At 54.6% G+C, this 14820-nt stretch overlaps 2 protein-coding genes across 2 annotated transcripts; both read right to left on the minus strand.

Annotated features, from left to right (window-relative positions):
- Positions 1 to 451: 451 nt before the first annotated feature.
- On the minus strand, positions 452 to 5557 carry BESB_014270 (putative 50S ribosomal protein L21; the record flags this gene model as incomplete). Its single annotated transcript, XM_029360156.1, has 11 exons — positions 452 to 491; positions 972 to 1038; positions 1351 to 1389; positions 1660 to 1738; positions 2184 to 2244; positions 2384 to 2448; positions 2745 to 2784; positions 2970 to 3039; positions 3404 to 3455; positions 3768 to 4406; positions 4727 to 5557. 11 exons carry the CDS (start codon positions 5555 to 5557, stop codon positions 452 to 454), a joined length of 1983 nt encoding a protein of 660 aa, XP_029216823.1.
- A 2886-nt stretch (positions 5558 to 8443) lies between these two features.
- BESB_014280 (uncharacterized protein) lies at positions 8444 to 10780 on the minus strand (the record flags this gene model as incomplete). The annotated part of the gene is made up of 1 exon (XM_029360157.1): positions 8444 to 10780. The coding sequence occupies one exon, from the start codon at positions 10778 to 10780 to the stop codon at positions 8444 to 8446; it is 2337 nt and encodes a 778-aa protein (XP_029216824.1).
- Positions 10781 to 14820: the final 4040 nt, after the last annotated feature.

Raw genomic sequence — 14820 nt, forward strand, 5'->3', positions numbered from 1 at the left:
ACCCGGTCTCGCGTTACATGCGAGGCAAGCTTGAATTGAACAGTGAGTCTCCGCCGACTGGCTACTTTTCCCGCCTTCCGCAAATGGTTGCCAACAACAGTTTCTGGTGGTGACTATGGGATCTCCTCTAGGCGTCATCCCAGTCTGCACGGTGGCTGGCCCTTGCTACTCGCCGCGCCTCACTGGAGACACTGTGCCTCATTGTGTTCGCACAATCGGGCGATGGCAAACGAAGTTCGCGTGTGGTGTGTACAGTTCGAACCTCCTATTTTGGAGAAATCGAACTCGATTCGCATTCAAGTTGAAACCAGTAGCTTCCGCCGGTGCTGTTGGGCAAAGCCGATGTCGTACAGAGACAATCGCTATTTGACAGAGACCAAGAGATTAAAAAATGACCCAGAGGAATTTTGTTTGTTGGCGCTGGTCTCCTCTCGGCCGAACAGGAAAATTCTCAAGGTCTCCAGTGCGAGGACTGTGGGTCCGGATGCCACCTGATATACGCCAGCAGCAAAACACAGGCTTCGTTTCTTCAGAGACGTATCACGCTTCGGCGTAAATTTGGTGCAATAGCAACAATATTCTCACATGGACAGCATCACCCAATGATTGTGCGCGCACTACAGACAAGTTACGCGCTCCGCGAATCACCTAAATTTCCCCACAACCTGGCTTCATCAGCGCGGGATGCCCCTCCTCCAGGAGCGTTTAAACATTTGCTGTAAATACGGCCATCCGCTGCAGACCACAGTACTCTACGTGACAACACCCGCATATGCGGAGATACATATACAGCTGCTGCTTCCACAAAATTTCGGCTTCAGCAGGTCACCCGACACCTTCGCGGGATTAGAGAAAAAGTGGCATTGGGTAGTGCCCATGCTCTATGCCTGCAGAAGATGAGAGTTGCCCATCCAGACTGCAGTGTTTTTTCGCCGTGGCCGAAAAGACGTGTCTCGATGTTTGCAGCTCACCGATAAGATGCTGTCAGGCCTCGTCGCTGGTAAGATCCCTTCTGATGCTCGGCACCGTCGTATATCTCTGTAAGGATGGCACCGCCAGCACACTACTGTAATCAACCACGTGACACGATCCCTGTTTCGACCGACATTAGAAGACGAGACACGCAGGCTTTTTCTTGTCTCACGCCCTTAGTGGGTTACGCGGTAACTAGTTCATAGAGACACGACTTCCGCACAACGCATGCTGAAATTCACCAGTTCGAGAGTTGCCACCATCTATCACCGTTGTACGAATCCTGCGGAAACCATACGCGCCAGTTTTTACTATACACGGAACTAATAGCTGAAACTAACTGTTGGAGCTGAAGATAGCTTGAGAGATACCACTCACCCGCGGCAACTGGTGTCCCGCTTTCGTCTCGCTTTATGCCTGCACATTTGCAGAAAACACGATCGACTGAAGAAGTTAAAAGGCACAAAAACTACGAGACAGACATAGGGCCTCGGCCTTCCACCGTCGCACATGCGGGAGGCATCCTTCCGCGTGAACGACTTCCCCAAGAACCTTAACTAAGCACGAGGCAGGGGAATGCGCACCCCACAGGTTACTATCTATTCGTGAATCCTGGAAATCTCTGCTTGACTACTCGATGAATCTGAGCGCAACGTACAATCGAGTTCCTGTTCTTCGGAGCCTTACCTTCCAGCTCATCGGGATACAGCCAGCGGTTCGCCCACAGATCAAGCAATCGATCTGGCTTCGGCGGCGGTGGGTCCACCTGTGGAGAGACAGCCGACGGCAATGAAAAAGCGGATCCGGCACCGACAGTGAGTGACTAAACGCTTGAGAGTGTAACCGGCGGAGTAATGACGTCATGCATTCACTGCCAGAACTCAAAAAAAAAACATACGTTTGGCTTTTTTATCATAAACGTGAAAAAATGACAGGTAAGATATGACGACTAAACCGCGGTCTCCACAACCGCGTGTTGATAGCCTCGAATACGAAGCAGGATGAACACACGAACCATCGCTCAAGGCACGTACTTTTAATGATTTCCTCGAGGAGAGACATCAGCAGTGACGGCCTGGTGAGTTCATGGCCATGAGAAAGGCGAGGACTGCCGCGGACACCATCGACGCCCGCTGCTAAGGAGACTACAGAAGCACGGAGAGCTGGATGCAATATATATGTTCCACGTTGACTGAAGGCGATCTTCTTACTGTCATCTCTGGGTCGACGACGATACGGTCGATACGCAGCATCGTAACGCAGTGCCGAATCCTGTAAATAACAGCACACCAACGTATACACAGGGAAAAAACCTTCCACCCGAGGAAGGCTTACAAGAGCTCGCTGCTCATCGAAGAAGACCGAAGAGATGGTGAAACGTGGGAAAGCCTCGGCCATTTGAAGACCGTACCTCCGAAAACGTGAAACACGCCGGGACTTCCTATAGAAGAAGCTGAGCGTTTCGCCTGCCAGAGTCTGCAAGCAAGGGCCAGCAGGGAGACCGAACTATCAGGTGCAGGAAATACACAACCGCATATCCATGACACCGATCCACAAGACACGCGCGACTTGCGAGACAGGGAGATGCTGAGCAGCAGTGTGCAGCTTTCGGGCACATCATGACATTTCACGGATGCATCGCTGCGAGGCGGAGGACGCTATGGAACACCACAGCGGTCAGTGCAGGACAAAACAGTCGGCCCCCGCGCTACTACCGGAATCCGCCTCCTAGCGCATCTTCTCTACGCTAAAGCGTCAATCGCCGCTCTCACCTGCTCTTCCACGGTTGCTTCCACTTTAGCAAACGGCACCCTGAAGCCAAACAAAAACCGGGCAGCCTCATCGCCTGCTCGCTTGCCGACTCGCCCATACCAGCACTACGACAGCGTCGGGAGATGAGCGAACGACTCATCAGGCCGCAGTTCACACGCAAGGGACAGCACTGTGACGTCCCTGAGCAGAGAGACGACGCCAGTTCCATCAGGTCATCGCCTTACGTGGGTTTGCCAATAATCGTCCAGTCGCGAGACCCGACGAGCATGACAGTGCCGAAGACGATCTTATCTCCTGCATGCAGCGCAGACATGGAATGGGAAACATCTGAGTACGAGACAGCACAATCAAAGGGGGGAAGTCGCGCACAACACAGGGCACCAAAGCCGGATGGATCATTCACAATCTGAGCATCATAGGATTAGAAATCCAACACGAGCATAGAACATAACTTGAGAATATTCTGGAAATCCAGCGCGGCAGAACGAAACCCTCCAATGTGCGGCTCCTAGAGGCTCAGGGGGCCCATATCCCGTAGCGGCCGCGTGTCAACACAAAACAAAAAACAGCAGGGTACCTTTCGGGTGGAAGGTCGACAAGCCGTACTCTTCGGTTTCCCTGTTAAGTCTGCGGCAAATCACCGGCACTTGATTCTCACCTGCTTGCTTGCGGTGCAGCTTTTCAGCCTGAATTAAATCCCCAGCTGTGACCTGGTTTGCGTAACAGAAAGACAGCCACCTTTGTAATGAGGCAGAGAGCGCGATACCGAACAGCCGTGATATATCCCAACACCCTTCTCCCCATAAAACAGTAAAGCAAGGAATGCAAAGCGCAGCAAAATTTCCCTATAAATGCTGTTTGCATCCTCATCGGCAGCTTAATCATTCACATATCGGCGCTTGTTGCTGATTTGTGAACGTCAGATCGGGGTGAGATCATGTTTACAAATCTTCTAGGGATGCGAGCGGTAGAAACAGTCCCCCTTTCATTTCCTCAGCGAAGCGAGTCGGATTGTTTCATACCTTGTGCTGAGTGGACACGTTGCTTTTCATGACGCAGAAAAGCTCATCTTGGGGAGTCTGCTTGAGAAAGCGAAGCCAGGCGGGAGAGGGGCCGCCTTTGCCCCAGCCAGGGACTAGAGGATCTAGGCGGCCTCTGCCTTCAACGCGCCCCTCCTCCGGGTTCAGCGCCACATGCTGGAGAAGCGTTTCACGTTCCCTGAGGTCGGCGGTGCCCCCTTGAGAGATAAGCCCCTGCGCTGTGTCCCCGCCCCCATTGACGGCGACAAAGTCGCTCGAATCTCCTGTGGAAGCTTCTGAATACTCCTGCACATTTTCCCGACCTGGGCCTGTCCGTCGCGCTCTGTTGAAAGTGCTCCTGCCTCTCCGGTAGCTCTGTTTCGGATTGACATGGAAGACCAGAGCCCAGGCGGGGTCGGGAAGAGGACGGATGTTTCGAGGCATCTTCCACTTTCTTGCAATATTAAACTTCTTCTTCCTTTGCCGGCATGTCTTTCTCCACCGGAGCTGGAGGTCTCGGTATGTCTCAAACAAATTCATATCCTTGGATGCGGTCTCCTCAGATGTGTTCGCTGCAAGAGGATGTAGAGGAACGCGAGGAGGGACCATTCTTCGGCGCCGGTGCTTCCCGCGAAATATCTCCTACGCGCACGTATACAGGTGAAAAGAGATCAACCAGAAAGTTTCAGCATCAGCGCCACGTGCCGTTGGCAGAAAAGACGATCCCCCACTTTGACAGGGAGTTACCAAGGCGGGAGCCGCCGTCTTCGAACGCGCAAAAGACTTCTCGCTTGCAAAGCTGCAGATAGTTCTCACCAAGTGCCCTGTATAGTCCAGCACCAGGCGACATCAGAAGATTACCCCTCACAGTGGAAGCCAGAAAAAGGCACACATCCCACTAAGGCCGCGCGCCGCCCTCAAAAACCCTTCACACGAGAAAGTGGAAGACGGATCCTGCTTACAATGCGGTGGCCAATGACACGGCGCTGGGGGTACATCATTACACTGCGAACGAAGTGGCTCGCGGACGGGGGAAACACCTGGCCCAAATGACGTGAAACTGGCAAGAAAGGCAACGAGGCACGTAGACCCTGTGTCCCAAGCAGCGGCGCGTGGGAGCAGCCGAAGGGATGCAGATGAACGGCCGTCTTATCTCCTGTCAACTGGTCCTGAGCCTGAAAGGGACATTCAACGAAGTCTGCGTGGGACTGCATTCTGACACGCAAGCACGAGACACTCGGTATGCCCATACACCGACCAGACGAAAAACGACAGCAGGAATGCGAGCCCATGCCGAAGGCACACGAGGAAAGACAAGTAGTACGACACGGGGAGAGGAATGAGGACGAACGCGTAGACATAACCTGAAAAGGGAGGGAAGTCATGAGAGGAGAGGGAGAGGAGGAGGAGGAGCCACAGCATGCGATATGGTCGGCAACAGCGGTATTGAAGTTGAGGGAAGAAGAACCACGACGAGAATTATGCCCAGTATTTGGACGAAGAGGCTGTCTCAAGACCGAGGAAGTGGAGTTACAGACCCCACTGGAAAGAGCAAGAGATGAACAACGGCGGACACCCTTCCGGACTTGCCGCGCAGAACTGGTCACCGTCAGCCATCGGCGGTGCTTCGCCTTGGCCGCCTCGTAACGGGAAGGCAAAGAGGTTCTGCCACTTCCGGCCTCGATCAAAGTGCCGAAAGTTGCACGGCTCCTGACGACGAGTTTGCCGGCGGGCCCTTGGCGGACAGACCGGCTCGGCAGCGACCGCTGCCCCAGGCAGCAGCGGGCAAGCATTGTCTCTCAGAAAGGTGAGAACGTTGGACCAAAAGAGAGTAATTAAGAAAATGCTGATGATGAATGTGAACAAGGGCGGCTGGTTCCGAGCAATTTCATCGAATCCCGCGGCGGAGCAGGAGCAGTACAGTGCACTTCAGCACTCCGGAACCCCTTCGGACACGACGGTCCAGAGGCTGGCACCGTAACAGCTCCGGAAGTAGCATGAGCTGCCGCCTGAGTGGCTGCCTGACGCAGAGGATGGTTTCAGTTTCCTCCACAAAAGACAAACACAAAAGAAAGAAGAACCCCTGTCCGACCCAGAACGAGGCACCGAACCTGATTCGCATGCATACACGTCTAACTTCGAATAATGCGGACTCGCATGCACTTTTACTGAATGCTCAGGTGGTCTGTGAGTGTCGGTGCTGTACTTTGAGGTCAAGTGCCACAATGCCAGAGTCGTGCATGGGAAGCTTCTGGTAAACTAGGTCAGAATGAATAGTGTTTGCACTGTAGGCTGAGAGAAAAGATGCCCGCTGCTGCGACGGAAGACAAGGGACTGAACGCATAGTAGTTAGAACCTGCACCGCTACAGCCCGCCAAACATCCTGCCCGGTCCTCGGAAATTTGCAGAGCCATGATATGCTAGGAGGGTAAAAAGACGCCTACTCACAGTGGCCATCCGTGCGCCTGCAGTAGTCATCGCCGCGCTACCGTTCTCAGTGCACTACACGCCCCGTCTTCGTCCACGTCACGACGTTCGTTTACGAAGCACAAGCCAGCGTGTATCATAACAGAGATGCCTCGGCCGACCAATATACGGGGACCGTGTCCTTCGGCTTACTATACCACGTCATGGACAAGCGAGCTGAAACTATCACAGCCAAATGCAACTCTTGCGGCCAGGCAACAGCCGCTGCTGCAGCAGCCGTCCGCTGAGGAATCCGAAGGACGGGGAAGCAGAGGCAGCAGGCGGCCTCATTGTCACCTATTGATGATGGCTGCGCGTCGCGGCCTCGAAATGGATCACCGCAGATGCCAGCTTGTTGTCCCGCGGGGGCAAGAATCAGACCGTGTTAGCCGGTCTCGAACTGTCTTGTTCAGTGGCCAACTAAAGGTCGAGTCAATCCATCAAGCCGTCCACAGAACGCTACGCTAGCGACCTGCCCATGTTCGCATTGGTAATGCGTTCGACCTGCGACGCGAGACCTCTGCGCTCTGCACGTGCATGGTAAATGGGGCGGGACCCCGCCATGGCGGCGTATGAGACGTGGTGTCAGCTGGCCGGCCCACTGCTTGTGTCGCTGCCGAATGGTCACTGGGACATAGTCGCGAGCACTGCAGTGCTGCAGTGGTATGCTCTTGCTCCGAATCATGCGCGGAGAAAACTCGTGATCCTCGTGCTACGCAAACATTGATTTCGCAACCCCACGTTTGGCCGGAGGCAGTGGCTACTTCCAACCCCAAGAGAACATGGCCTTCCGTCGGCGCCTGTTGATTGCCTCCGCTATGGCTGTTCGCGCTCGTCGTAGGTGGCCGAGGAGAGCGAGTGGGAGCCAGCAGATATGCAGACAGCACGCCTGTAGCGACGCTAGTCTCTTGTTCCGGAGTTGTCCTGCATCTGTAACGGCATTCGTCTGAATGATAACATCAGCGCGATTTCCTCGGCACTTGAGAAAACGACAGAACTGGTCTCAGCTTCGTTCCGCGGGGAGGGTAGTTGTTGCTCGGTCAGACAGTCTGCCGGTCCCGCGACCGCAGCTGGCTGGCCCACGACGTAGCAGGAACGGTGGAATGATCTCGGGGACTGACGGACGGCGTACGCTTCGTGTTCAGTTCCATTCGCCTCTCTTTCGCCGCTCTCACATTCGTACCAGCCTTCTGATTAGCTCCAGCCAGTACTGTTTAAACCTTCAGGTTACTAGGATCTGCCAGTCTGGGAAGCCAGCCACCGCGTGATTCTGTGTGAATGACTTCCTACTTGGCAGAGACGACGAACGGTACAGAAGCAATTCTCACTATCCCTTACTGCAACTACTGCGTTGACCTACGCGCGTGGCGGACGCTTTTCTGACACTTTTCCTTGTAGCTATCCTCGCTCGCATCGATAGAGGGGGGGGGAAGGAATATCTGCGAAAGGACGAGTTCCTCTGCTGAGTGTGCTGCGTTCAAGCTGTTTGTTCGTGTTCGACCGGAGAGAGTGTGAGCGCTAATGAAAACTGACTGGTAAGATTCTCAGCACCTAGGATGCTGCAGCGCAGGCGAAGCTAGTGGCCCGTGCGGGCAAGTGTTTCCTCGACAAGACCAGCAGAGGTCTTCAGACCTGGAAGCAGAAGTCGATTTATTAAGAAGTTCCGAAGGACGCTTGTGTCTTTTCTCCTTCTGTGGGGAGGGGTCCGGAGAAATCTCACGAGCTGCGAGATACAATTCGGAAAATGCAAATGACACGGGAAAATAGAGAACGCCTGAGTCGTGTGCCCTGTGGGGGAGGACAAGTGATCTGCAGGCCGCTCGTGAAGCTACCTAACCACAACCCAAATATCTCCTCCTGCAAAGAGGGAATATCAGGATAACACTCGAACACAAATATACACTATTCACGTGCACCGTGGACACGAAGCAGTGAATGAGCACGGCGTACTCTGGGAAACCTGGCCATCCGGGAGGGATGGGCACGACAGCCTAGACTAGAGCATATAGGACTGAACAAACCGTAAGGGTTCGCCCTCTGGCTGTAGGATGTTGCTTTTTAGGTTTTTGGTTTTGTATTTTTTTTTATTTTTGTTTTTATAGATTTTTTTGTTTTTTAATTTTGTACTTTTTTTTATTTTATTATTTTGTGATTTTTTTTTGTTTTTTGATTTTGTATTTTTTTTTGTTTTTCATAAAAAGTGCGGCCTGGGATCAGGCCGCCTCCGATATCTGTATGAAAAGAAAGTTCTCTTGTCGAGTCGAGTAAGAGAGGGTCCCAAATTCATAAACAGTACGAAACAGAGAAACTTGGATGAAAATCACTCGAATCCAAGGAGACGAGTCGTCGCGTCGCTCGGCGTTAGGCTTGTTATCACTGTGGTTCTGACGAGTGGAATGATCTTTGTCCGAGCTGGTTTCATAACCGTGTGTCGACTGCTGATTCTGTCCGTAGGACTGGTTTCCACGCACAGAGGAAGGATCCGGTGCTGCGTCCTCGCCATGCTTTGGTAGTCCCCGGAACACTCTCTCACGAGGGAAGCCCGGGAAAATGCCTGAGAATTCCTCCGCAACTTCGGCGTCTTCCTCCAACCTGTCGAGTGGAAGAGTCGAATCGGGTTTTCCACTCGGACGGGAAGTTGCTACCTCCTGTAGAGCCGCTTTGCTGGTCGCATTGCGGACATGCTCCTCTTGGTCGGGACAGGCGCCGTCGTCGGAGTCGATATCCGTCGATTGAGTCTCATCTGCCGTGCAGAACTGGTTTCCGGTGGACAGCCGGGAAGCGCGACTCGCGACGTTCTCGTCTGGAAGTGCCAGAGGTTCGCCAGCTCTATCGGGTGGGAGGAGCAGAAAGTCGATGCTCGAGGTCCTAGTCGCCGGTCCGTCTCCATCCGGGTACTGGCGAGAAATCGAAAACACGGAGGGTTTTCCTGGAGCTAAAGTCGCCGGCACAACTCGGTGCTCTTCGCAACTGACGACGTCCTCCGCGTCTTCAGTGCCAGTCCCCAGGCCGTCGCTCTTCGCCTGTTGCTGCGCTTGAGAGGTAGCGAAACTATGGCTTGCTACCTCACGCGCTGCCCCGGAGGGTCGGCAGTCCCCGGGAGCTGAGTCACCGGCATCGAGAGGCAGTGCCGCGCAACTCTGCAGATCGCCACCACATGCGTTCATTCCACGTTCTTGAGGAACTCCGTGATGCCCCGCCTCGCCTGGACGGGCCACCTTCCGCGGACTGCATCCTTCGTTGTCGTCGTTGCTAACCTCATACAATACTCGTTCGCCATCGATCCAGCCCTGGTCAGTTTGTGATGGTGAAGAGCCAACTGCAGAGGATGATACTGGCGAAGCATCTACGTGACTGCATCGCAGGCGGGCGGAACTCAGCGATGCATGTTGTAGCGTCGCTAGTCCTGCAGGTGGAGCGCCTCCTTCATCCTCGCTGACACCATCGACCGCCACAACGCCGTCGACTCCGCCTTGATCTTTCTGATAGAGATTCTGGTCATCCGAGCAGCTACCGGTCCTGGCTGATGCCGGAAAAGGAAGGCAGACCTCGCACTCCTCCGGAATTGAAGGGAGATAACCGCGTCGTGGCAAGGGTGGAAGCAACACCGAGCACTCGTCCACCTGTACGAAGCCCTCTTCCAGGAGTTGGCGTGAATACGAAGAGGATGTCTCGCCCTCAACGACGCAGACAACCCGTGGGCTCCCCCCTTCGTCGCCGCTGTCGTTGTGGACAACGGGTCCCCGATGACGCGGGGAAGGGGGCACATGCGTCGACAGATCTTCCTCGACGACTAAGGCAGATTGGCCGCTGTCGTAATGGTCCTCGTAGCAGTCCTGGCGCGAGTATTTGGCATCGCGACATTGCATCTGCGAACTCGCCATTTCGTCACCGCTGTCACCGTCGAGGCCGTATTCGCCGTAGAGCGGCGATGGGGGCACATGCGTCGACAGGTCTTCCTCGACGACTGAGGAAGACGGGCTGCTGTCGTAATGGTCCTCGTAGCGATCCTGGCGCGAGTATTTGGCATCGCGACATTGCATCTGCGATCTGGGCGTATCGTCATCGCATTCATTGCCGACGACGTATATGCCATGATGCAACGCCTGGTCCACCTGTGTCCTTGCGTAGCCACGCGCGCATGTGGAAACATAGAGAGCTGAGCCACGGTTTGTCATGTCTAGTGAGCAATCGTTTGGAGGTCGCTGGCCGTGTGTGGCACGGTGAGAGCCAGGACCTACAGCTGTCTTGCGTTCGACGTCCTCCATGTTAACCTTGATCTCGTGTTCGTCGACGACACCGGTTGACTTGGGACCATCGACGCCGCCTACAGCCTTCTCGTATGGTGAGAAGAGTGCGGGTTCCCAGCAGCTCATGACAGCTTCCAGGCCCCATGAGAAAACCTCTGCGGCCTTGTCCAGAAACGCAAAGGAAACAGGGCATGTGCCGGGGGGAGCGGTCTGTTCACCCCGGTTGCACAAGGACGCCCTAGAGATAGTGGAGGGCTGCCGTGCGGCAGACCCTCCGTAGGAGGAGTAATCTGCTTCCATTTCGATAGGAAGGAGAAAGAAAAGTAGTATGTTGATAGCAAAGAGAACTCTCACTGAAAATGATCAATTGAAAAACCTGGAAATTCTTTGAAACCGATCTTTTGTTGGCACATATAAATATATCAATCGCTCTCTCTATATATAGATCGACCGAAAACACAAATAAACACGAATGACTCGTGTGTCTTGCCATTCGGTCGCAGCAATCTGGCGGCATCTCGATTGCTCATGCTCGTTCGTGCTCAGAGCGTGTGCATCAGCCTGCCGTTGAGGACGCTCGAGTGCCAGAACACTTCGAGGGTGACACGCCGCGGTTCGAACCTGCACGAGCGCGCCGTTCGGCTGAAGCTTGCAGATTGTTTTGCTGTTGCTCCTGCAGGAAACTGCTGAGGCCGAGACAAATACTCGATCGACGCCGCAGCTGTCTGGCGGACTGCCATGCGTAAGCAGCCCGTTTCAGCGGCAGAGAGGTTGTTGTGACGGCACAGTGTTTCGAGGATGCTGTCGCGTAGTTTCGAGGCAGTCTTGGAGGAAGAGAAATTTCCCATCGCTACAACGAATGAAGGGACGCGTGCAAAACTTCCGGCAGCCCGTCCATACCTTGCTGGCTGGGGCTGACCGCACACCTCAGGCTCTGTCGACTCACGAACATGCAAACAGAGTGGCGCCTCTATATGTTGGCTTAGACTAGTTCAACGCCGCATAACAAGATCTTTTCTAGGCGGCACGCGACTCACTCGGGGGTTTCCGGCAGCCAGAAGACACTGTGAACGATAGACAGACGAGGTTAGCAGCGCACGCTTCCGAATACGGCACAGCCACAGGCAGTCCGGAAGAGCGGGAAGCGCAGACGAGATTTAGTAAGAACATGAAGTCCATGCGGTTGAATAGACATCAATGCAAGATTCGAGTGCAGGGGGGAGGGGAAGCCGCGTGATAAAGGAGGGACGGAATCAAAACAGTATGCCGCGTCGGGGGCTGCAGATCGGACACCGCTACTCGTGTTAGAAGCCGCTGCTGGCCGTCCATTGCTGGGACAGGTTACGTACCAGAAGCCAGAAGCCAGTGAAATGCCATGTGTCGGCGGAATGCGGGCGGCCCATCGTATAGCGGACTGCCGGCAGACGCGACAATATGAAGGTTGAGTCGACGAGAGCCTGCCGGGATCCCTCTCCTTCCCGGTACCGCTGATGTTGAAGCGTCATGGAGTTAGATGAACAAAGGATTGCTCGCCGTGTCAAACACTCAACAAATAAAAGCAGACGCTGGCACCAGGCGCCCGAGTGTACGCAGCATTGTTGGACGGCTTGACACTCAGATGGATCTGTATGGAGGACTGAGGCACACACAAACACCCGTGTGGAACTCTCGCACGCCACGGCTATACATTGGCACGTGCGGAGTTCCGAGCATTCGCCCTCCTCCGCGATCGTGAGCTTCAGTGGCCGATACTCACCTTCGACTACGCTTGCGGTGGCCTGATACTATAGTCCCCTGCTGCGTTCTCATCTTTTCGTTTTACGCCGGCCCCTTCTCTCTTGCGATTGTGCCCCGCGCAGGCTTACGCGCTACAGACACCTCTGAAGCGCGATCCGCTGGCGATGAGAGCTATCGCTGTGCTGCGCGGTGTATATACGTGCGAACTACTACAGGGAACTGGCGTCAAGAGGTGCAAACACGATTTGTGCCGAATACCAGGCAAGCGAGTCCGTAGCGAGCAACACAGTAAACGTCCCATAGCGGGACGTCTTCACAAAACGCATCCCTGCGTCGGCAGTGGTAATCGTTGGTCGATTGCTCCCAGTGAAGATTACGCTGTGACGCCATCCGGTGGCCACTCCATATGCCAGTGAAATATTTACTGTGTAACGTAGGACGGAGGTCTCGGCCGATTAACATACGGGGATCGTGGCTTTCGGCCTCATGTATCACTTCATGGGCAAGCGAACTGAAATGCTCACAGCCCAGTGCAACTCAGCCTCGTTTTCACCGAATGATGAAGGCTGCGCGTTGCGGCCTCGAAATGGATCACTGCAGATGCCAGCTTGTTGTCCCGCGGGGGCTAGAATCAGACCGTGTTAGCCGGTCTCGCACTGTCTTGTTCAGTGGCCAACTAAAGGTCGAGTCAATCCATCAAGCCGTCCACAGAACGCTACGCTAGCGACCTGCCCATGTTCGCATTGGTAATGCGTTCGACCTGCGACCCGAGACCTCTGCGCTCTGCACGTGCATGGTAAATGGGGCGGGACCCCGCCATGGCGGCGTACGAGACGTGGGTCGTGGGCGTAACATTAGAGGCCGCTGAAGAGCGACAGAGGAGGCAGTCAGGTTAGCGCGAACCACGACGCGGCAGGAATATAATGTCACAGATAGCAATGGGATCGTGTGAAAGATGCCCCCAATGGCCACTCGGCACCTGTCCGATCAGATTGTTCTCGTCGTCGTTCTCTTTGTGTTGGTTCGTCGGGCGCAAACATTCCGCGAAACCAAACCAGCTTCGATGGGGCAGCTAATGCTGCCCGTGAAGTCAGCGAGGGCGTGACTTGACAATGTGCCGCCAGGGGGACACGTTGGTTTGCTGGTGGTTATCTTGTGCGTGAGCAGATACCTTTCCAAAGACCGGTAGCCGCGTGTAGCTACCTCAGGTCAAAGTTTCTTCGCCAGCGCACTGCCGTCGTTACAGCCAACCGCGGTGGCCTGTTCGAGATGCTTTGGATACAGTGGGATCTCCATGGCGAATAACACACCTGTCGGTGGGGGCACCACGGCGTGGAATAAAACTCGCATGTTGGCACACCCCATACGAGGTTCCTTGCATTGCAAGGAGATTTCTAGCCGCTCTCTTCGTTAATAAGCCATGAACCACTGTGGCAGCTAAATGTGACGGAAACTGTTTGTCGGTCTGGATTGTCGGTCTGGATTGGCCATCTACTGGTGCTTGACCACTATGCTGGGCTAGCTGCGACCGCAGCCCAGCGCCGGCCGCAGCGTAGGATCCCAACCTAGTGGGTGTTCCACGGAACTCGGCAAAATGTGGCTGCCTGGCTCGCCCACTGTTTGTGTTGCTGCGGGGTGAACCGCGCCTCAATACAACATTGCTTACCAGGAACGTATGAGTGAGCACTGCGTCGTCGTGGTGATCCTTTCCCTAATCGGCATCGTGCCCGCGGAAGGCCTGCGAGGCTCACGAGGAGTACGTGTACTTATCTAGAGCTGCAAGATGTGATGGAGGACTTGGCTTTACAGTTGCGAGTTTCTACTTTCCTAGCGGGTGCCACCCATGGCGGGATGCGCTGCAAAGGTTACGGACGCAAGACCGATATGAAGCAGAGAGTCCCACGATTAACGTCGCCCCCCCACCTCCACCGCCCCTCGACGTCGCGCAGAAACATGGGATAGGATACAAGGGGGGGACGTATCTATGTTGCTACTCCCCAAAGATACGGATGCAAAGCTGGTTGCATGTGATGCGCGTGCCTGCAACTCGCATGGTGACCTCTTTCTGTGGGCTGTACCACGAGCACTAAGAGGACCGTGGAACACAGAGGAACCAGACTATGGCAGTTCCTTCAGACTCTTGCAGCCTTGGTTGAAAATATCAGAAGTGGATGCCGAAATCACTACGATCGACTAGCCCGAAACAGAAACAAGGGCGTCTCCTAGCACAAGATGCTACGCGATCTTCTAGCAGAAATGTTCTGGGTTGTTGAGGTGCGGCCCGTGTGACCCTGCATGTTCATACAGGGCCGGGAAGTAGACCGCAGTCAGCGTGCACGTCCCTCTCGCATCCAGCATCATTTCTGGCTTCGCTTCGAGCGCAGTTTGCTTTTTTGCGTCATGCAGAAGGCGCGGCCTCCAGCCACACCTGGCGGGTGCCTTCGCGGACTCTGTTGCAATCTCGATGGGAAACAGCCACACCGCGTCCCATCCTCCTGTAACTGGTTTTCTGCAGTTTTAGACTTCCGCGATAGCTCATCAGCTAGCTAAGACCGCCCGCACGCGCACACTGAAGCATGGAATGCTTTCACACTTTCATGAAA

Source organism: Besnoitia besnoiti, chromosome IX (assembly GCF_002563875.1).
Source record: "Besnoitia besnoiti strain Bb-Ger1 chromosome IX, whole genome shotgun sequence".
In the NCBI taxonomy this organism is placed as follows: Eukaryota; Apicomplexa; class Conoidasida; order Eucoccidiorida; family Sarcocystidae; genus Besnoitia; species Besnoitia besnoiti.